Genomic DNA, 20,837 nt, shown 5'->3' with positions numbered 1-20,837 from the left:
GTACACTTCACAGAATTTTGGTGAGTGAGAATTTGTTGGTGACATCCAACAAATCTTTGACTGCTTATGTCTTCGTTTTGTGTTCATTTTGAAACCAGCCTATAAGCTCTCAGATAAGAGACTAAATTTAACTGACCTTTAACACCAGACCAACCCTAAACACACATAAGCTAATTCTGGAAATCACAGCAAATGTATCAACATATCTCTAAATAATACATTTTGATACACATTATTTCCCAAATTATAAGGATGCAAATGTGCTTTTTTTCATTAAAACTTTCAAATATGTGAGTAGGAGCAGCTTACGAGAATAAATAGATTTGTCTTCAGTTAACAGGAATGGACTGATCAGAAATCTGTTTAGGCTAAGAAGATAATTTTCAATCTTTTATCCCAATATTGAAACAACTTTAATGCACTGGAATTCAGCTTTTAATAGTTAAAAGCCCAATGAGATATATTTTTCTAAAATCCAGAGGATATATATTACCCGTAGCAGAAAAGTGAGCTTGGAATCCCGGTAACAAACGTGTCTCTGCTTGCCATTGCTCACATCAACAAGTGCTGTGATTACTTGGGCCAGGCAGCTTAGGGACCGATTGATGTTGCCTGCTTCCTAAAAAAGAGGAGGGAACAAGAGTGAATGGATTTGATGGAAAGAACAGGGCACTGCATCTGAAAGGAGAAAGATGCCACAGATCCTACAGAACCAACCTTTAACCTCAGTCCTTCTGTATGGGTGTCCTTCTGTCTCTCAGATCCTGCCAAATCAACCAGGTTGAGCAGGGAGGAGCGAATGTTAACAAGCTCGTTGTTCTTCTCCATGGATTCCACTGTGATAGTGAAAACTGCATGGGATCTGGAGGATTCTCTGTTCATGGAGGTCGATGCCACACGACGGTTTCTCCAGCCCATGGTTAATACCTAAGCATGAAAAAGACATCACAATTTTAGCTGTATCAGACTGTACTTCACATACAGGTGACATAAGCAGCCATAGGCACAATTCCGTGCAACAGATTTTAAAAATCTCAAGGACAAGGACTTTTTTTACTGTTTTCCAATGTAAGTATTTTTAAAGCAAAAAAGATACAGCTGTAGTCAAGCTTAGTAGCAGAACTTGTTATAATATTCATTTCTTTTCTCCAAAAGTGCCATTGCTGTTTGAAACCAGTACACAGAAGAATAATTTAAAAAAAAATTAAAGTCACACAAGTAGTATCTGTATGTGTATCATTCATGGAGAAATAAACCTGACAATTCTGGAACACATGGAGCCCACTTAGCCACAGAAAACTACATTTCCTGCTATTTCAGAGATGTGTAGGGCAAGCATTGGGGAAAGAATACTGTAATTGCCATTTGGGTTTTCCAAACCTTTTTGATTTCTTACAGGTATGGGATAGGCAGGAGGCATTGACTTAAACAGATTTTTTTACATTGTGTTTTGAAGTAGGGAGAAAGGGGGGAGAAAGCATTACAGACAAAAATAAGCAAAAAAATGTGCTTTAATCCAAGAGGAATATTTACCACGTAAGATTTAAGATGAATAGTCCAGCATTAAAAAGTGCCAAAAAATACCTGGTATGCTTCAGCAGCAGATGACACCACCTGTTCAACAGCACCATCAACAAAGACTCCCTTCTTGATGTGTTCTCTGAGAAAGAGTCCAGCTGAAGCAGAATCTAGCAAGTCAAATATCTGTTCATTGTAGATTTCAATAAATGAGCATTTGCAGAGAAAACTCTTTCCACTGCCAGCCTGAAAAACACAGTAATTTACACTATAAACAGATGGTTTTATGAAGTCTGTCATTGTATGGCAGCAAGTCCCTTTTTACATGTACCTAAAGCTATTAGATTGCATATATATTCTGCTCAATATACATTCCTGGTGCCCAGGTGACAACCAACATCCAGAAACCTAGATGCATTTCTAGACTCAAAATATGGGCACACTTGTGTCTGAAGAAACTGTACTATAATTTGGTAGAATACTAGATGCAAGCATTTCTCATGAATACATTTCAGGCAATAATCTTGGTAACTTAATGGCTGCACACCCAGTTTACCAACCCAAGCTAATCTTTACTGTGAGACATTACTGCAATAGTAATTATAAAATAAATGTACCTTTTCCTTTTCCCGCTCAATCAGAAAAAATAAGTATTCAAAGCTCCGTGGAATTACACCTCTCAGACTGTGAGTGAAATTATCAGAATCAGATGGTCCTAAAGAGATTTTTTAAATTAAAAAAATAATTAATTATTAGTACTCAAGAGCAGTGGCTGACAGGAGGAATACATCTCAAGACAAAAAAAGAAAAAAAAAGAAACCACTGAAAGATTAATCTCTCATGCACTTACCCATCATAGTAAAGGTTTTTCCTGACCCAGTCTGGCCACTAACAAAAAGAAAGAAAAAAACCTGAGATTAAACTTTATTCTGAATTTTTCATTCATCTTCATCTTTTAAGGAGAAGTCAAAGCTTAAAACTAGCAAACAAAAAATTTCTAAACTGAAGATAAGGATAGAGAAGCAAGCTGAGAAATCAGTCAGATAAAAAGGTATAAAAACAGAACAGCAATTTTTACCAAGAAATCCCATTAGATAAATTTCATTTTGTCTCCCCTACCACCCACCATTTCCTTCCTCATTTCTGTTGGAAAGGGAAATGAGCATTAAAATGAAGGCTTTCAAATATATACATAAAAATAATTTTTGGGTCAATCTTTAGAGTTTTATGTCACTCAGGATATATTTTGATATAACGATATATCTAACTTTAAAGTACTTTTTTCTTTTAGAGTTTTTTTTTCTAATGTAGTTATTAATCATTCCAGAGAAACTACAGGACAATTTCACTTCATTTTTCCACACTTGTATATTACAACAAAGTGGACTTCATAGTTTTGCAAAAGCTGTGCTACACTAAAAATACCCCAGGTAAGGTTTTGATTAGATTAGCCCTTTAAGTCAGCATTTTCTGACCAAAGTGCTTCCTCAGTTTTCAAAATGAAAAAAATATTAAGTTAATATAATGATATTCATACTACTAGTCATGGATATATTTCTACCTTAAATTCTAAGAGTTAAAATTATTACTCCTGAGTTTTCCCACAGGCAGCCAAGAGTCACTGAAGAGTTGAGCTGACCAAATGTGAAGTTAAAAAAATTTTTCATTCCATTTCGTTCCATTTTACCATGGGCTAAAACCATTAGCTTTCTCTTTAACAGTACAGTAACTAGCTTTCTCTTCCCACTTTTTAAGTAAATAATTCTAAAACTGAAATGAGTTTACATTGTCATTATTAGCCTTAAGTGTTAAAAGTATAACACCTACATACAGATTCCTCCAAAAGAGGGGCAAGGAGTACCATCCAATACTGCAAGAACATTCCTTATGCTGTGCTGCAGTAAGGAAGCATTTTTAAAGTTCACTGTAACATCAGGCAGGCTCTGGCTCTTAAAACTCCAACTACTTATTAGCAGGATCTCCTTAAATGTCACCATTGCTATGAAATTACTGTAATTGCTTCGAAATCACTTACTATGCAAAGATGGTTCCATTGTAGCCATTCATGCAAGATTCAACAATGTTTTTAGCCACACTTGAGAACACAGACTCCTGGGGACAAGGGAAAGAGAAAGCACTTGGCACCACCTGTTAAAGTAGCTGTTATATCATTGTTTCCTATGCCATAACTTTATAGCATATAATAGATGCATTCCTTCAGGGCAGACACGCACCATGAGCCCTGGAATTCTCACAGAAGATGATACATCCTAAGTCATTGTGACATAGATCACTCTCTCTGAAAAAATTGTATCCTTGATAAACTCAAAGAGAAATAAAATTCAGCATCATAGTAACAGCTTCCTAGTACATAGTAATAATTTTGATCCAGTGGTTTTGATTATGTTACACAGTTTATACCATCGGTAGGCCAGGTGCCTGTGACACTTAGAAAATCTAGCTTTCAACTTTTGCCACTGCACAATGGCACATTCCGCAGAGCTGCACAACTTAGCCCCATCTGTTTTCACATTTTTCTCTTAGATCTGCAAGAAAAGCCTAGCTACAAATAATAGCCTAGAGAAGGTGAGGTTTTTGGGAGGTTTTGTTTTGTTTTTTTTTAAAGAATTTAAATGGAATTGGGAGTCCTAGCAGAATTAAAATTACGTTCAGAATATCAATCACCAATATTATAGAAATTAAATTGAAGGACTTTCTTTCCAGTATTACTTGTCCCAGGTGGGCATTTAAAAGGCAAAAGTGTAAGAAGGAAATATAATAAATAGAATAGAAACTCTGAAGTTCCTTAAATACAAATGTGCAGGGCCAAGAGTTGAACTTGATGATCCTTGTGAGTCTCTTCCAACTCAGCATATTCTGTGATTCTGTGAAATCACATCTTAATATCAGCTACTGACTGCCAGTTATTTTTACACATTTGTGTCAATAGGCAGATTTATTTTCTCTCTATGGTGTTACCATAATGTTTACAAACAAAACCTTCAATTTTAATTCAAACTCCAATTAAAGAAATTAACAGCAAAAAAAAAAAATCACATCAAAACTGTTAGAGAGCAGAATTTAGTGCAGCATTCTGTACTATAACAACGTATTTCCATTCTGACCACTGCAAAAAATCAGACCTAATGCACTATGTCTTTAGAAATCCTTAGCAAAGTAGCTGCAAAAACTTGGGTGAAAATAGCAGTAGTTATGAGATTCTGGAAATGATTACCTGTGTTGTTTCCATATTTGCAACATAATCAAAAGTGAAGATCTTAGGCTCAGGCTTTGAGTGTAGACGGATGGTTTTTGATGAAAGCACAGATAAACACAGGCCATGATCTCCATCTGTTAGTACAGCGCTGTCTGAAGGGGGACGCACCCGAACAAAGACTTTGATAGCATCACCTTCAACACTAAATAAATGTTTATGCATTAGATTCCTTCCAAATAGATCAGCTGCCTGATGAAATTAAATGCAACAATCAGATGAAGCATGTGTAGCCTTACAAAGGTCTGTCCAAAAATCATGCTACTTGTAGAGAAAATCAATAGAGGTAAAAATGTGGCAGATTTAAAAAGCAAAGAACATGCAGTTACATGCAATTCATTGCTGGGGCACCTAGCTTTAGCTCTAAAAGAACACATTGCACAGTGATCACAGGATGCCCTTCTTACTCCTGGAAGCTTTAATGGAATAATGGATCAGATAATGCTACAGTCCAGCAAAAAAGTTGCCAGCATTTTTATTTGGTGCTCACAAGAAGGGGAAAAATAATCAATTCTTGATCAATGAATCAAATAAAGGATAACAAGTGCCTGCATCTAAAACATCCCTAACCAATTTCATCACATTTATCGGCTTTAATAAATAACTGTGCATGACTTCCATCAAGGCTCTGAAGAGTTCTGCCATAAATACCAATACACCAATAAAATAGTAAAGAATTAAATTCTTCCATGAAGTGGTAGGAAACTTGGATTTACTTTACTTCATTCTTTTACAAAGGTTTTAAGCAGGAGGGTGTTGTAACTGCAATTTTTACTTTTGTTTACAAGAAAGAAGAACAGCTTTAAGAGTGGGGAAGGGTCTTCATGAATGAAATGTGCAGTTGGGTAGTGGCAGAGGAAAGGGCTGAGAACATAAGCAGCAGCTGAGAAAAATCCAGTATAACATTTTCCTTAAGACATACCAAATTAATTTGCCAAATGTGCTTTCATTATTTTGTCTTGTGGCACAGTTTACACTTGGAAGAGGGCTTTTTGGTTTTTGTTTTAGTTTAGGGCTTCCTTGCAGGACTGAAGTCCCTAGTGGGATATTTCTTCATATAAACTCTAAAGTGCAGCTGCAGAATTAGTGGACAAATGAAAATTTATTGCATGGCAGCATTCCAAGAGCAACCCAACATGTCAGTGTAACCGTTTCATTAAGAATACGTTTTAAAAACCTCTAAGGATATTAGGAGAGAAAGGCAGCAATCCTAGGCAGGTAAAGATTGAAAGAAAGAACTTTATTTCACAGAGTTATGCTAGGTTTTGTTTCTGTGCAATGTGATTAATAATATATGGGAACTGGCCAGTATTATTTTACCTAGATGAGTTCTGCAAAGATATTGAAGAATCACGCAGACCTCCTATAAAAGAAAAGAGAGACACACAAAAATTAAAATTACTGCTCAAAACTCCTGACTTAAATAGAAAATACTGTAAGCAGTACAGAGGGAAATAAATGGAGAGCCTTATAAATACCTGTTTTGTGCATGAACAGAACTGCATGAAAATATTTGGTAAATATCTTCCTTTGGCAGAAGATTTCAGTTTGTTGCAGAGAAGTGAAACCTTCATTCCCTTAATGTGAATGTGCACACACTTATCAATGTGCCATTTGTTTATTCTGGCAAAAAGGAGGCTCTGGGAGACCATATCACCCTACAACTGCATGGAAGGAGGCTGGGGTCAGACTCTTCTCCCAGGTGACAGGACAGGACACAGCCTCAAGCTGTGCCAGAGGAGGCTCAGGTTGGACATCAGAAGGAATGTCTTCACTGAAAGGCTAATTAGGCTTTGGAATGGGCTGCCCAGGGAGGTACTGGAGTCACCATGCCTGGAGGTGTCTGGAAATGCCACTCAGTGCCATGGCCTGGTTGACAAGGTGCTGGGCATTCATAGGTTGGACTCCATGATCTCAGAGGTCATTTCCAGCCGCATTGATTCTGTGAGTGAGGCTCATTTTGCACAGCTTCAGACTTCAAGGAGACAGCACACATTACCCCATAGGTAGATAAAGGGACTTATTTTTTTACTTAATCTGATATCAAAGTCCATAACATAATCGAAACATTAACAAAACTAACAAAATTGTATTTAGGAAATAAGCAAAATAACAGTGAAAGACAATGCCTCAAAATATTCTAATAATAAAGCATTTACAAAATCTTTATAAGCACACGGGTTTTTTTTGTAAGAGGACCACCTTTAACAGCAGAATGAACCATGATGTGCAAAGATGCCTACCTTCTCTTTGACGTTCACACTACCTAAACATCCCGCTGCTGCTGCGTGAGCTTTTTATGTGCTGTTTTGATTTACTCAACATCTGAGAAATATTTTAGCTTCTAATGAAGCAATTTATTCTTCAATTAAACAAGTTATCAAGGAAAGTGGTGCAGTTAAAAATTGAAATCTGACTGATAGGTACTTGCAGAGTCCTGGGAATAGCCTGAATTTGTGTCAGCGGAGGTTTGGGTTGGATATCAGCAAAAGGCTCTTTACTCAGAGGCTGGCTGGGCACTGAACAGGCAGCCCACGGTGGTGGTCACAGCACCAGGCTGACAGGGCTCAGGAAGCGTTCGGACAGCGCTCCTGAGCACACGGTGTGATTGCTGGGGATGGTGCTGTGCAGGGCCGGGAGTCGGACCCGATGATCCTTAGGGTCCCTTCGGACTTAGCTTATTCTGTAATTCTGGGAAAGGGCCGACTCCCAGGTAGCCGGACACCACTGGGGCAGCGCAGGACGGAACTCCCCGGGAGCCTCTGCCCCTCCGGGGGACACCGAGCCCCTCGGCACCCGGCCCCACTGCTTCTCCCACGCGAGTGATTCCCCGCCAGGGCACGGAACAGCGCGGCTCTCCCGGGCACAGCCATCCCTCAATCCCCCTGCTCCCCGAACCGCGGGCACATCCCCAAGCCCCTTCCCGGCCGTTCCCCCTCACCCTTCTCGCCGGGAGCCATGGTCACTCCGAGCCCAGCGACTCCCGCCCGCCCGCCGCTCCAAAATGGCGGCGCCTTCAAATTTGGCGCTCAGCGGTGCAGCCCCGCCCCCTCACCGAGCCCAGCGTGGGCGCCGCCATTTCCCCCGGCGCGCGCGTGCCCCGTCATTGGCCGGAGCCCCGGAACGGAGAGCGTGCGGCGCGCCCACCCGGAAGCGCGCGCGGCGGCTGTGGCGGCGGTGGCGGCGGTGGCGGCCATGAGCAAGAGGAACCAGGTGTCCTACGTGCGGCCGGCCGAGCCCGCCTTCCTCAGCCGCTTCAAGCGGCAGGTCGGGTATCGGGAGGGCCCCACGGTGGACACCAAGGTAACGCCCTGGCCCGCGGGCGGGAGGCGGCAGCGCCCGCTTCCCGAGCCTTGGTGCCCGCCCATCCCCGCCCGCTCGCGTTGTGGGCTGTGGGGAAGCAGGGTTTGTAATGCAAGGGGGAGCCGTAGTTACTCGCTGAAACGGACTGAAATCCTGTGTGTAACTTGTTTTGCTTTGTGTTGGCGGCTCAGAACAACTGCAAGGCTGCTGAGGCGGCCTTACGGAGCCGCTTCAGCCTCTCCGTGCCCGAGGGGGCTGTGGGGGCACGGGGCGAGCAGCGGGGGTGTCCCAGCTTGAACTGGACTTGAAAAAGCCCCGGGCGGTGGAGGAGGGCGGCGGTACGAAAAAAATGTCGTAGAAGTACGGTAAAAAATTATTGTAAAGGAGTTAACGTGAGTTCGAACTGGAAGAGGAGAAATTTAGGTTCGACACATAGAAAAAAATTCTTAGAGGGTGGTGAGACGGGCTGCCTAAGGACATTGAGGATGCCCCGTCTCTGGAACTGTTCCAGGCCAGGTTGGATGGGACGCGCAGCAGCCTGGCCTGGTGGGAGGTGCCCTATCCACGGCGAGGGGGCTGGAACTGGATGATCTTTAAGGTCCCTCCCTTTAAGAACCTAAAACATCTTGCTGTAGGTTCGTGGTCGTGAACTGTGTTGTCATGGCTGGAAAGGCAGGGAGTTAAAGGGCAGCCTTTCCTGAGGCAGTTTTTTTCTGCTTCCAATGTGATTTTGCATGTGTTTCCCTCTAAATAGGATTTTACAGGATTACCTTAAGAAATGAACTTCTCGTTTTTGTATATATATACATATTCAGTAGATTACAGTAATACTATCTATACTTTTCCTTACAATATAAAGTTTTCAGGTCCTCTAATATTGCCAAACTTCAAGTTGCTGCACTGAGGTTTCCATACCAGAAGGTTTATTTAAAAAAAATAAAAAATTACCTAAATTGATTCTTCTGTCCCAGTGCACAACTTTGAGAGAGCAGAAACGGGAGTATGGTCTTCCTTGTGTCAGTGCTGCTTACAGTGATTTGTTTAGCCAGGTTTAATAACCCAGCCACCATGGACCCACATTTCCCTTTGTGCTGCTTTGAGTACAGCATAGAAGGTTCAAGTTTGGAGCCTTGCATTTAAAGCTTTTCTTAGTGTTGCATAGCAGACAGTGCTGCACAGTCAAGATGGCAAAGAAAAGGAATTAATTTCTTGCTTTCCAAGTTTCCTTCTGGTTTCTAATTGAAGGAGCCCATGCTCCCATGCTAATGTTTTCAATAGGAAGCCGTGTCTCAGTGATGGGATTGGAGTGTCCTTTGGATAATGTGTGTTGGAAGGGCCTGGCACTGGCAGCTTTGCCAAGTCTCTTCAATAACCTTTCTGCAAAAGTGAAACCAAGTGAAACCACTGGCCCACAGCTGGAGTGATGATCAGGATGGCTTTTATTTCTCTCTTGTCCAGAGAGAGCAGCTTCCACTTGCCGATGATGACAGCGACAACGGCAGTGACAAGGAAGATGAGCAGCCTCAAGTGGTGACACTGAAAAAAGGGGACTTGACTGCAGAAGAAGCTATGAAAATTAAACAGCAAATCAAAGAGGCCTTAAAGTCAAAAGAATCAGGTGAATTTCAAACTACTAATTTCTTGCTTTGTGTAGTCTAAGAGATAACCCACAAAAGTGGGTCTGATACTTGCTCAGCTTTTTACTGTTTAATTTTGATTAGTTCTGAATTTTTCACCTAAATAATTTGCACTTCTGGATCCTAATCTCAAGTTATTAAGTACATATTCAGGCTGTCTGGCTTTTTATAATGATGTAGTTCTGTGCTTCTTGATTGTGCACCATCCTCCCTCTAAATACTTCCTTTAAATTAATTCTTTTTGTGTTTTTGTAAATTAACTTTTCTGTTGTATTATTCCAGTGCACAGTCTTTTGACATCATCTGTGATCATTTTTTAACTCATTGACTAGTTCAGTTGAATTTGACAGTGGAGTGGATGTTTAAAAGGTAATTGTATGAGTTCATGAAAGAGGGTGTCAGGGGAGAGGGATTCAGGTCCGTGGAAAGAATTGCAGATGTGTGGCTTGGGAACATGTTCACTTATCTGACTGGTCCATGTCATTACTTGCTTAAAATCAGCCCCAGTATGTATTGTGACTTGCAAATACATTAAGCAAGATAAATAGATGATACAATAGTGTCAAAAACCAGCAAGGTCCAGAAAAAAAAAATGTTTTTCTGTGTCCTGGTTTAGGGCACATTTGGGAGAAAACCTCCAAACGGGGGCCCCCCCAGAAAGCAAACTCACACGGCCCCTTCCCCCAACTCGTTTGGGAAAAATTTCCTTGGACAGAAGTGGGAAAAACCTGTTTATTTAACAGGTAAAGCACTCCCCAGCACAAAAAATGAACAATTCCAGATGACAAAATTCATTCATTGCTCTGAAGAGATGGCAAATTCAGGAAGTCTCTCCTGGGGTGGTCGCTCTGTTACAATCTCTCTGGCACTGGGAATGGCTGCTGCCCAGAGAAGGCCCTGGAGGCCACAAAGTGCAAGCTCTCGGTGCTCCCCGGGTCCCAGTCCAGAGCAGGTTTGAACAGTTCCAAGAAAAGGGAAAGAAAAGACATTTCAGGGAAAACTTCCCTGCCTCAGCTAGCTAAAGTAACTAAAAAGCAAAGGAGAGCCCTGTTCTGCTCTCTCTGTTCCCAGATGAAACAATCCAGCACAGCATGTAGAGGAGCAGTGCAATTTCTGATAACAAACTCCATGCTTCTTCTTCTCCCTGCCTTTACTCTCAGAACCAGTCTTGAAGGCACAGAATATAATATCCAGCATAAGCAGAGCAGAGGATTGGGGATGCAAACATCATAAAGTCACCCTAGGACACTCTGCCACAAAGAATTACACAGAATGGGAAGATGGAAGTGGTGTGGAGGGGCTGGTGCAGTTTTACAATAGGGATGAGAAACTACATTTGATGGATACAGTTATGTTAAGAATTTCTCTCAGTATTCATCATTCAGGTATGATTGACATAAGTGCTTTGAGTGTCCAGAAGCTTCAATCATCACACAGGGTGTGATGAAATGGAGCTTTATTTTTTGCTGACAGAAGACCTGACAAATGGAATGTAGCTACTGTTGTCTCTAGTGGAAATGTCTTGACAATTAAGAATATAGGAACTGGAACCCCACAAGTATGAAATAGAAAGGTGAATCATAGAAACTGGATGTCTTCTGTGGTTAGCCATTATTTATTAGGCTATCTACAGAAGCTGCCAATTGAATTTAGAGTGCACTGTGAGGCCTAGCATATGGCTGTCAATATGACATCCTTAGCTTCTCTCTTTGGCTGCCATTTGGATTTGAAAATTCAGGTTCATGCTGTTTCTGTGTAGATATATATGTTAAAATTCAAAGGGTATCAATGGAGAAGTCAGTAACAGAAGTGGGAGAAAATATGTTGAGAATCGTATATATTTGGAAAAGCAGATTGATGAGAAATCCTAATTTTTAATAATGTAGGTTAGCTTGGAACTAAATAAACCACATCCTATTTTCTGCAGGTAGATCTGTATTTGTTAGGTCTAAGCAGGTATATGACTTGAACTCCTCTGAGAATATTTGCTCAGCTTTGGGCTTACTTCCTAGTGTCTTGTTATTGAAGTGCAATGCATAAAGATGCTTGGTGTCACAGTTTCTAAAGTCATCACAAAATTTCTTTTCACCCTCCTAGTATTGGGAGAAGTTTCAGCTTATTGGAAAGAAATATCATGGTTCTTTCTGAGCATTGGCTTCCTTTTCATATAAGCAACTTGAACTTTGAGTGATCACAGTAGGAGGAAAAATGATTTTGTGAGGCTGGGCAAAAAGAAGTAGTTGTCCATGAGAATCTATTGAGGTGGAGTCCATGCTGTGAAAAAAGTCCAAAAGAGCTACCAAGCTGAATACACAGTGTGAAATGGAAGTGTATTTGAATAGAGTGACTGAACTTACTTGGTGGAAAAAGACATTCCTAAGACATAATTGTAAGTAGTGAGGATGGCAGTTTTGAGTTCCTGTAGGACTTTGTCACCTCTGCTTATTACCCCTTCAGTCCTTCAGTAATAGCTTGCATTTGGAGGAAAAAATCCACAGAAGTAGGTAGCAAGAGTGTTGGGGACTGCTGCCCTCTGTTCTGCATTATTGTGTTACTGTTCATTCATCTTTGCAGTTCATATGAGGTCTTCATGTTCTTTCCCTTTTTGTGGCTCATGGGAATAAACAGGGTAAGCACTGTGCACACTGCTGTGTTCCTCTGCCATGGAGAGAACCCAGGGTGAAATTTCCATGAGGGGGGTGAGTGTGACTATGCCAGAACTTTCTGAAGCCTTTTTTGCATTTTGGGCCATTTTTGCACTGTCAGTCTGACCTCTAGATTTAAATTTTGATTTCTAGTCTGAGATAGGTATTTAGACAGCTGTTTACTTCTAGCTTAATAAAGAGAGTTTTGAGTAACATGAGAGTTTCTTTTATTTTTTTGGCTCTCAATTCTGAAAATGGGAAGTATAAAGAAAGTTTGGTGCTGCATGACTTGGTTGCATTTCATGTTACTTTGATTTTAATCCCAGAGTTGAAAGTCAAATTAATTTAATAGCTACTAGACCTTATTATATAGTCCCAAATCAGATCATTAGTGAAATTACATGAAGTTAGAAAGGTAATAGGAAAGTAAATTTCTCAACTGATAATCTTCCTTTCCAGCATGCATCAATGCTGAGGCACTTTGACAGATCCTTAGAAATGTGCTACTATCTATCTGTTGTGGATACAGACAGTTTTTCAGAACTTGGGAAGCACTCAGTTTTGAGGTTCTGCCATCTTTTCTCTTATATTGTAGTGATTATTAGGATCATTAGGATATTAGTGCTTAAAGGACCTTGTCTTCAGGTTTAGGATTGTGATATTACTCCAGAATTTTCCATATCTCATTCACATACTTTCACCTTTGTTTTCTTCTATAACCATTTTGACATGGCTACAGCTTTTGTTCGTTTTGGTTTTGTTTATTTTTAATTTTAGACACCAGATGTTGCTATGACTTGATTTTCTTTTATAGATGAGTAACATTTTTGCATTAATTTAGTAAAACCAGCTGATTAATGTCCTAGCTGCACTTAGTTGCTTCCTAAGGCAGAGCAAATCCCAGCTTTTCTGTTGGCTTTTGCAAGTAGAGTCACAGGGATCTTTTTCATTTAGGACCAAACCTTTCTTATATGAGAAAATACCATTCTGTATTGAAATATTTTTCTCCATGGAGCAAAGACTCAGAGGCTTTTTAAAAAGAAGTAGTTTGTGTATCAGCAGTGATGTTGCTTAATGTTTTATGCATAATTTAAAAAATTGTCACTGTTGGTTCAGAGACAAAGAAAAATGGTCTTATGAAAAATCAAATTTGCACAAAAGAAAATACATTAATTACTGCAAGATAGTTTATCTTAGCATTCGTTACAGTCTATAAAATAGATTTTTTTTCTACTGCTTTTCTATTTCATATGGCCTCTGGGACACTCTGACGTATGCAGATGACCAAACTTGGTAAAAGGTGTCCTTTCTTGTTCAAAGCCTTAGAATATTTTTCTTGTTTCATTCTATGTGCTGGGTTCTGGGGAAGGACAGTAGAGGGCAGAGGCAAGGAGAACAGAGTCCCTGCTGTCCTGGCTATTGGAGCCCTTCCTGAACAAGCACAGGCTCTTCTGATTTAAGCAGCTGATGTATCAGATACATCTCACAGAGGTAATGCTGCTCTGTGAAATATGAAATATTTCACATATATGTGAAATAGCAGGAACCTAAATCAAAGCCAACTTTGCAGTATTTAAGTGAAGAAAAGTTTCCCAAGTGTTCTCATAAACAATTGAAACTGACTATGGAGCAAACCACCAGTGTGCTGAATTCCTGGGATAAATGCTTCCAAAGGCATGGATGGAGAATGGATGGCCAGAAAGAATTGGAAGGAGCATCTGAAATGGCTGACCTGAGCTTCTAACCTTAGAAACAATTAAGAAATTTGCCAGGTTATTGTAATTTTTTTCTTAACCTCCTATCTTTGAACAGACCTATATGGATTCCACGGTTCCTCCTGTTGCTCCCTGACAGTTTAGTGGCACTTGTGTTTCCTGTTGTTGCCTCATTGACATGTGTGGACAGAAACTGCTGAAAAGTGGTGCTGCTAACTACACAAATGACTACTAAATAAAAATCCTCTAAACTGAAGAGCAGTATTTCATTTTCAGTATTTCATTAAAACTTTATTTTAATATATACCTTGAAATAATTAGAAAAGAAGAAATTTCTGATTTTGTGGTTTCTTAAATTGATGTCACTTGTGAAGTAAGTTTTCAGCTCAACATCTGACTGTGCTCATGTTGGTCAACCAGTGGTTTGTGATCCAGGTAAAAAGCAGGAATGACTAAGAACAGTGGGAATTTGAACTGCTAGTGTAGTTTTTGACTCATTTTTGAGAAGTGGATTTTATTATTTCTCCTGTAGTGTTTTTATGTATTTTACTTCATGTGTTTCAGTGTGTTTCAGAAATCCCACTTTCCATAATTCATAATACTGAGTCTTTTATTGGGAATCTGTTTTAAAAACTACCAACACTGAGATTGTTTCTTGAGTCTATTTTTTTTTTTTGCATTGCTTAATACAAGTCAGTTTTTTGTACATCTTTGATGGAAACAAAAATGATTGCTGACACATAAGAACCTGGTGAAATTACAAAGGAAAGTGAAGTCATTTTACCAGCTGAAAAAGACAATCTTAACACATCAACACAAATTCCTTGAACTGCCTCATCAATTTTTTTCAAAAAGCATAGTCTGTCCTCACTGTCTCCACATGTAGGCTAGGCCTACTGTATTTCCTTATCTGCTTCATTCTTTGTCAAGCACTGCCAGCACACACTGCTCTCTGAAGCTGGCCTGGGCTTCCTGCTGAAAGGAATGTCCTTGACCATATCATGGAATTTTAATAGTGCTTAACCAGGCCAAGAGCTAAAATAATTTCCTTTGATACAGAATGACCTGCAAATAGTATTGTAGCCTTGGAGGTCAGAGCTGAGCTAGTTGCCATTTTGGTGGAGTTTTGAGCTTTGCTGTTTGTGCCCTTAGCTTATTACATGTTGAAATTCATATTGCAAAGATACTTATCAGTTTCTCCATCTGGTTGGCAAAATGAAGTTATTTTGTGTAGTTCACAGTGTGGGTAGCAGGCCAGTTGTGAGTAAAATTAAAATTTCTGTCCTCTCTTTTTCCATGGATTACAACTACATAGCTGTTTTTCTGTTTTCTTTTATGGATATGCTTTGAACTATATTTTTAGGGGTTAGGTTTTCAAATTTACCTAAGAATTTACTCTAAGAAAATTAGTAATCCATTTGTTAAAGAGTATCCAATGGGAGTTTGATTTTTTTGCTCCTCATGCTTATCCAGTAGCTGGTTGTGTCATTTCCACAGCAGTATGGATACTGTATACAGCATGTAGACAGTTGTGTCTGCACAGAAGGGAAGTTCTCCTTATAGATAGATTTTTTTTTTCAGATTTTGGCTTAGATTGTTCCTCAGATCTTGTTTAAATTAAAAGATCTCTATTTACAAATAAACACTGTAGTTAGGCAACAAGTAGTAAGGGGAATCGTTTGCTATTAAACTTCTTAGCCTAAAAATGGAGGCCTAACTTCTGAGAAAAAGAATGCATAGTGTATTCTGATTCATTAGGTGTGGTATCCTTTCAGGAGTTCTATTTCCCTCCCAAAATTTACAGTAGGCACTTCCTGAACTTTTGTATCACATGTACAGCATCTAAACACTTAAGCTCTCTATGCAGAGTTCACAGTGGATCCACTGAGAACTCTGCTTTTCATATCTACAGTTTGTTATTGCTCCTAATTCCTTGTGACTGTAATGGTTTTCTAATATGCCAAGAATGAAGTATTTTCCCCCAAACCTGGTTAGTTATTTTCTACATAGTAGTATTTTCTCATAAACTAGTGTAGAATCATAGAATCAAGGAAATGTTTGGCTCGGAAAAGACATCTAGGATCCATGGAGCCCCACTTATTAACCTTGCACTACTTTGTTGCCACTAAACCATGTCCCCAAGGGCCACGAGTTCTTTGAACGCTGCATGGATGGTGTTTCCACTACTTACCTGGACAACTTGTTCCAGTGTCTGATCACTCTCACAGTGAAAAAATTTTTCTTGGTATACAATCTGAACTTCCCCATGCGGCCATTTCTTGTTCTATTGCTTGTTACTTGGGAGAAGAGACTGATTCCTACCTCACTACAGCCTCCTTTCAGGCAGTTGCAGAGAGAGATGGGGCCTCCCAGAGCTCCTTTTCTCCCAGCTGGACAACCCCATGTCCCTCAGGACTTGTGCTCCAGTTCATCACCATATGCACCTCTTGGAAGGATGCATTCCATAGAAGCCATTGACAGAATTGCCTAGTTTTTCAAGCTAGGTTTCTTCTTTAAGAGGGTCTCTGAAACTTAAGGCATTCTAAGTTGATGTCTTCATTTGTACCACACAACCCTTAAGGTACCAGATTTATTAGTTGTATTGTTTTGAGAATGCACTGAGGAGAGTTTCAGCCAGTGCTGTGTGGATAACACTGAAATGTTAAGTATTCTGCTGTAGTGCTGATATACTGAGGAAAGAATTTGTGCTAAAGAGAAGTTATTTATTGGTTTTAATTAAACAGCACATAATCTTGTCAAACACATTTCTGTTGAGTAATGAATTTCACAAAAGTAATTTAGGAAAAATATCTTGCACAGAACCTACGGCTCCTTAACATTCTGTCACATATACATTATAAAAATTGCAAACTACTGCAGCATGAACCTTTGTGTCTGATTCACAAATTTACATTACACTTTATCTTCCAGAAATACTGCCCTGATGCTGTTACTTATGCAGTAGCTTTCCATTCATGCCTGATAATCATGGAAGGGACTTCTCCTGTTTTCAAGATTGTTGTCTGCTCCTCTGCATGCACTAGAGCAAAATTGGTCAGTTGGAATAGTTGGGTGATGTTGCAGATACAAAAAAAAACCTGAAACTTTCATCCATTGTGATAAAAAAGGATTGCCACGTGATCTTTTCAGCTGTCTCAACAGGACAGAATATATTAGGGAAAAAAGTTTTTCTTGTATATGTGCCACTTGGTTATTTAAAGAGATGCCATAGTTCTGAAATAAATGCATTTGTTGTCATAAATTGTACAAATACTGAAGCAGAGTGAGAGGATCCTATGAAGTTGTCCTCTCCATTTTGGTAAGTGGATGTGAATGGAATGTGAGGGAAAAGCTCTCATTCTACTCACAATCTCTTCGAAGTTAGAGCTCTGGTTAGTGAAACCCCATTTCCAATAGGACCTGCAGGAGGATTTTCTTCAAGGGCTTGCTGACATGAAGCAGGTGTGTGTACATGAAGGCCATTCATTGATACAGAGTTTATGGCCAAAAGTATATTTTCATGATTGTTGTATTCTCTCAGAGGCCTTAGTGATTTTGGTTCAAGGTCTGTATGTGTTTGTGAACATATGCAGATGAGTTCTGACTTTACTCTCTTTATTACAGATGATGAACCAGAATCTGCTGATGGAAAAATTATGTTCAGGAAACCAGCCAAACGTTCATCAGAGAAGTGTTTGGACTTCAATGTAAGTTCAAGTAAGAAGATGAAAGAAGCAAAGAAAACCAAAGGGGAAGCATCTACTTCTCAGAGTACAGCTAAGCAAGTAAAAAACAGCAGTCTTCTGTCATTTGATGATGAGGAAAATGATGATTAGGGTTGTATTTTTTTTATGCTTAACTTGCCCGTCTAGAGACCTGGATAATATTGAGGGCTTTCATGGGAATAGAAGCATGGTGTCTGAGTCTTCTCTTACTTTGCTATAGTCCAACTAGAGAAATAATGTATAAAATTAGCATGAACTAAGTCTTTGCAGTTAGTTGGAACTGTATGTCATGTCTTAATTTTAAAGGAGAATTTAACCATGTATGTAAAAGCTATTTGAGGTCACAAATGAGTAGCAAATTATACCTGTATATATTTAGCTTACAAATTTTCAGTCAATTTTAAAATGCCCTCCATTACTAAAATGTATTTTGTCTGTATTGAATAGCCTTAGTTGACAATTATGGTTTCTACCTGTTGTTATTGACATTCAAAAGGGAGACACTTCATTGATGTTAAACAGAGACTGAAGTTTTCTGTCTCACAGCTTAACAAAAGTTTGCACAACCTTTGCATTTGTGATTTGCAAGATTAGCTCTTGCAGAGCCTTGTAGTAAAGGAGGCTGCATTTGCTAAATTTGTGTAGTCTTGATCCTGCCATTGGTGAATGCAGTCTAAGAAACATCAAATTCATTTGAATTGGTTATAATAGCAAGGTATAAAGATTTTGATTCTAGTTGATGGTTTCAACTAATGCAAAAGAAGCCTGTGCGCTTTGGTTTTGACACTGATGGGCTCAGTGGTTTGATGGTGTTTTGGGTTTTTTTCTTAAAGTATATTTGTTCCAGTTAACTACTTATATGTTCATAATTATTTGGGATCTCAGACAGCTTGTTTAAAAACTGTATTTCATCTTTAACCTGTGGAAAAGCATTAATTTAGTATTCTTCAGGTAGGGGGGAAGTTGTAAACAGGGAATTTAAGCCAAGAAGCACTATAGCTGGGTGTATCTTGGTTTAAGACAATTCCTGGGGCAGACACTCCAAAATGAGTTACTGCCCCTTTTAGCTTTAACTGCTTCCCTTTCACTGATGAGCAGAGATGAAAGCAAGAACATATAAGTGAAAAAATAAAAGTTTACTAAAAAATGAAACGGCAACAGGCAGGATAACAGTAATCATCACCAGATACAAAGGTGCTGAATCCCATGGACTGCTTGGGAACAAAGAAGACAAGATGGCAGAGAAACCCCTCCCCAGAAATGCTGGCCTCCATAGAAGACCACGTGGTCAGGGGACAAAGGCAGCCCCTTCTCCTAACCATGTGTTGAAGAAAGAACAAAGGGAAAAAAACCCACCACAGCATCTGTGATTATGAAAGTCCCTCTTCTCCAAACAACAACCAATGAGGAACAAGGACAAAACAAAAAGTAACCTGGACTCCAAAACCAGTCAAATGCTGCTGATCCGTTTGCTCCACATCACCAGACAAGGTCTCTCTCATGGCAGCAGAGCAGCTCCATCAACAGTGGCAGCTGGAACTGGTCAGTGGCTGAAACTCCTGGGGACACTTGGCCTCCTCCTCAGCAGAAGATGACAGGCACAGGCCTGGGGCAGCCCAGGCTCCACACCCTCCCCACTGCCCCTGAGCGCTGCTGGGGGGCTGGAGTGACCCGATGGAGCAGGGGCTGTTCTGGTTTTCCCACTGTGGTGCCATGGCTGGCCAGCCCAGGTGACAGCAATGAAAAAGGAAGGAAAAAAGGTCACAAGAGAAAGTCTTCCCTGGCCCAGAGACCAAAACCAAGGGGAGCTTCTGCCTTGTGCTGCCTCAGCTTCTCAGTAACTAGCAGGAACAAAAGAGAAGCCTGTGTGAGTGTTGTCTCATTTTAAAGGGATCCTGGCATCTTCTGCTTCCATGAACCTGTGGCAAGACCCTCTGGTTCTGCTTCTGACCCCCAGGTCTTAAAGGGAGAGTAAAAATCTTGGGCAGAGGGGGGGAGAAAGAGTCCATTTCAGCATTTTTCTGTAACAGAACAGAATTGACACTGAGAGCTGGTGGGATTTTGGAGAACAAGATGGTAGGAATGTCACTTGTGACTTTGAAATTATTTGGATGTATGGTGTGTTTGTAACTATATGAAATCAGTTCTGCTGTGTGACAGGACATTTGAAATTATTTGGCCATTAAAGCTTCATCGAGGAGCATATTTCAAGTTGCTGTGTGAAACAGCTGGTTTTAGTTTCATCTGGTAGTAAACAATAAATTATGTTTTCTTTTAAGTGGTCCAAAGATATTTTAATAAAAATTTCAGGACATGAAATGAGATTTTTTTTGGCCTCTTGGTATTGGAGCGTCCTGTACCTGCTGCCTGTCTCCCTACACACCAGCTTCCTGCAGCATAACATCAGATACAAGTCTGCACACTCTTTTGCACTGTTTGTGTGAGTACATGTTACCCTGATTTTGAAAATGAATAGATCTGTTGTCCTTTCAGAAAATTGAAACCAGACCTATAATGGATATTAAAGTCTTGTTGCACTGGTTTCATATTAGAATTGTGGGAGGTGCTGTGTACAACCTGATCATTCCCATGAGGACATGCTACATTTGTAAATACATAATTTGTCTGTATTCTCTACATACAAAAGAAGAAATTTCAAGTACAGAACCAAAGGTTCCCAAGAATTGGTATTTCCATTTATTTTGTATACTTAAAACTTGTTTGAATCAATTTAAAATATATACCAATACATATATACACACCCATAAGTAATCTTGCAGCATTCCAGTGTACAAAAGGAATATTTGGGCATACGTCAACAATGGAGTAAATACTCTGACTTGCTGAGACTTATCTGAAAGAATGAATTAACCACTGGCTGCTTACTTAAACTTTTCTGGTTCTGTTTGTCAATACAGAAATATATTTGCATACAGTTTTCTTGTACAACCTGGAAGCTCATAACTTGAGCTGTGAGGCAGTTTAGGAGACATGGCTATTCCAATAAATGATTGCCAAGG

At 39.8% G+C, this 20,837-nt stretch overlaps 2 protein-coding genes across 2 annotated transcripts in view; one reads left to right on the top strand and one right to left on the bottom strand.

Annotated features, from left to right (window-relative positions):
• Positions 1 to 7,752, bottom strand: part of KIF15 (kinesin family member 15) — a 32,927-nt gene extending 25,175 nt beyond the window's left edge. Inside the window, exons 1-9 of the mRNA XM_058030069.1 lie at positions 7,734 to 7,752; positions 6,113 to 6,155; positions 4,754 to 4,937; positions 3,554 to 3,630; positions 2,369 to 2,406; positions 2,136 to 2,233; positions 1,585 to 1,764; positions 718 to 927; positions 494 to 619 (exon numbers count right to left, since the gene is read on the bottom strand). Coding sequence (XP_057886052.1) covers positions 494 to 619; positions 718 to 927; positions 1,585 to 1,764; positions 2,136 to 2,233; positions 2,369 to 2,406; positions 3,554 to 3,630; positions 4,754 to 4,937; positions 6,113 to 6,155; positions 7,734 to 7,752 — 975 coding nt within the window. The remainder of the gene's footprint in view (positions 1 to 493; positions 620 to 717; positions 928 to 1,584; positions 1,765 to 2,135; positions 2,234 to 2,368; positions 2,407 to 3,553; positions 3,631 to 4,753; positions 4,938 to 6,112; positions 6,156 to 7,733) is intronic.
• A 225-nt stretch (positions 7,753 to 7,977) lies between these two features.
• Positions 7,978 to 20,139, top strand: KIAA1143 (KIAA1143 ortholog). Its single transcript, XM_058025508.1, has 3 exons — positions 7,978 to 8,095; positions 9,554 to 9,713; positions 17,717 to 20,139. Exons 1-3 carry the CDS (start codon positions 7,988 to 7,990, stop codon positions 17,926 to 17,928), a joined length of 480 nt encoding a protein of 159 aa, XP_057881491.1. The 5' UTR covers positions 7,978 to 7,987; the 3' UTR covers positions 17,929 to 20,139.
• The last annotated feature ends 698 nt before the right edge of the window (positions 20,140 to 20,837 follow it).

Source organism: Melospiza georgiana, chromosome 1 (assembly GCF_028018845.1).
Source record: "Melospiza georgiana isolate bMelGeo1 chromosome 1, bMelGeo1.pri, whole genome shotgun sequence".
NCBI lineage: Eukaryota > Metazoa > Chordata > Aves > Passeriformes > Passerellidae > Melospiza > Melospiza georgiana.
The sequence above is the reverse complement of the archived record's forward strand: the minus strand, read 5'-3'. Positions and strand labels throughout refer to the sequence as shown.

Bases quoted from the DNA above. Each gene is read 5' to 3' on its own strand.
- KIAA1143 (XM_058025508.1), top strand. From the start codon at position 7,988: ATGAGCAAGAGGAACCAGGTGTCCTACGTGCGGCCGGCCGAGCCCGCC. The intron at 8,096-9,553 runs GTAACGCCCTGG...TCTCTTGTCCAG, and splicing joins GCCCCACGGTGGACACCAAG to AGAGAGCAGCTTCCACTTGC. The intron at 9,714-17,716 runs GTGAATTTCAAA...TCTTTATTACAG, and splicing joins CTTAAAGTCAAAAGAATCAG to ATGATGAACCAGAATCTGCT.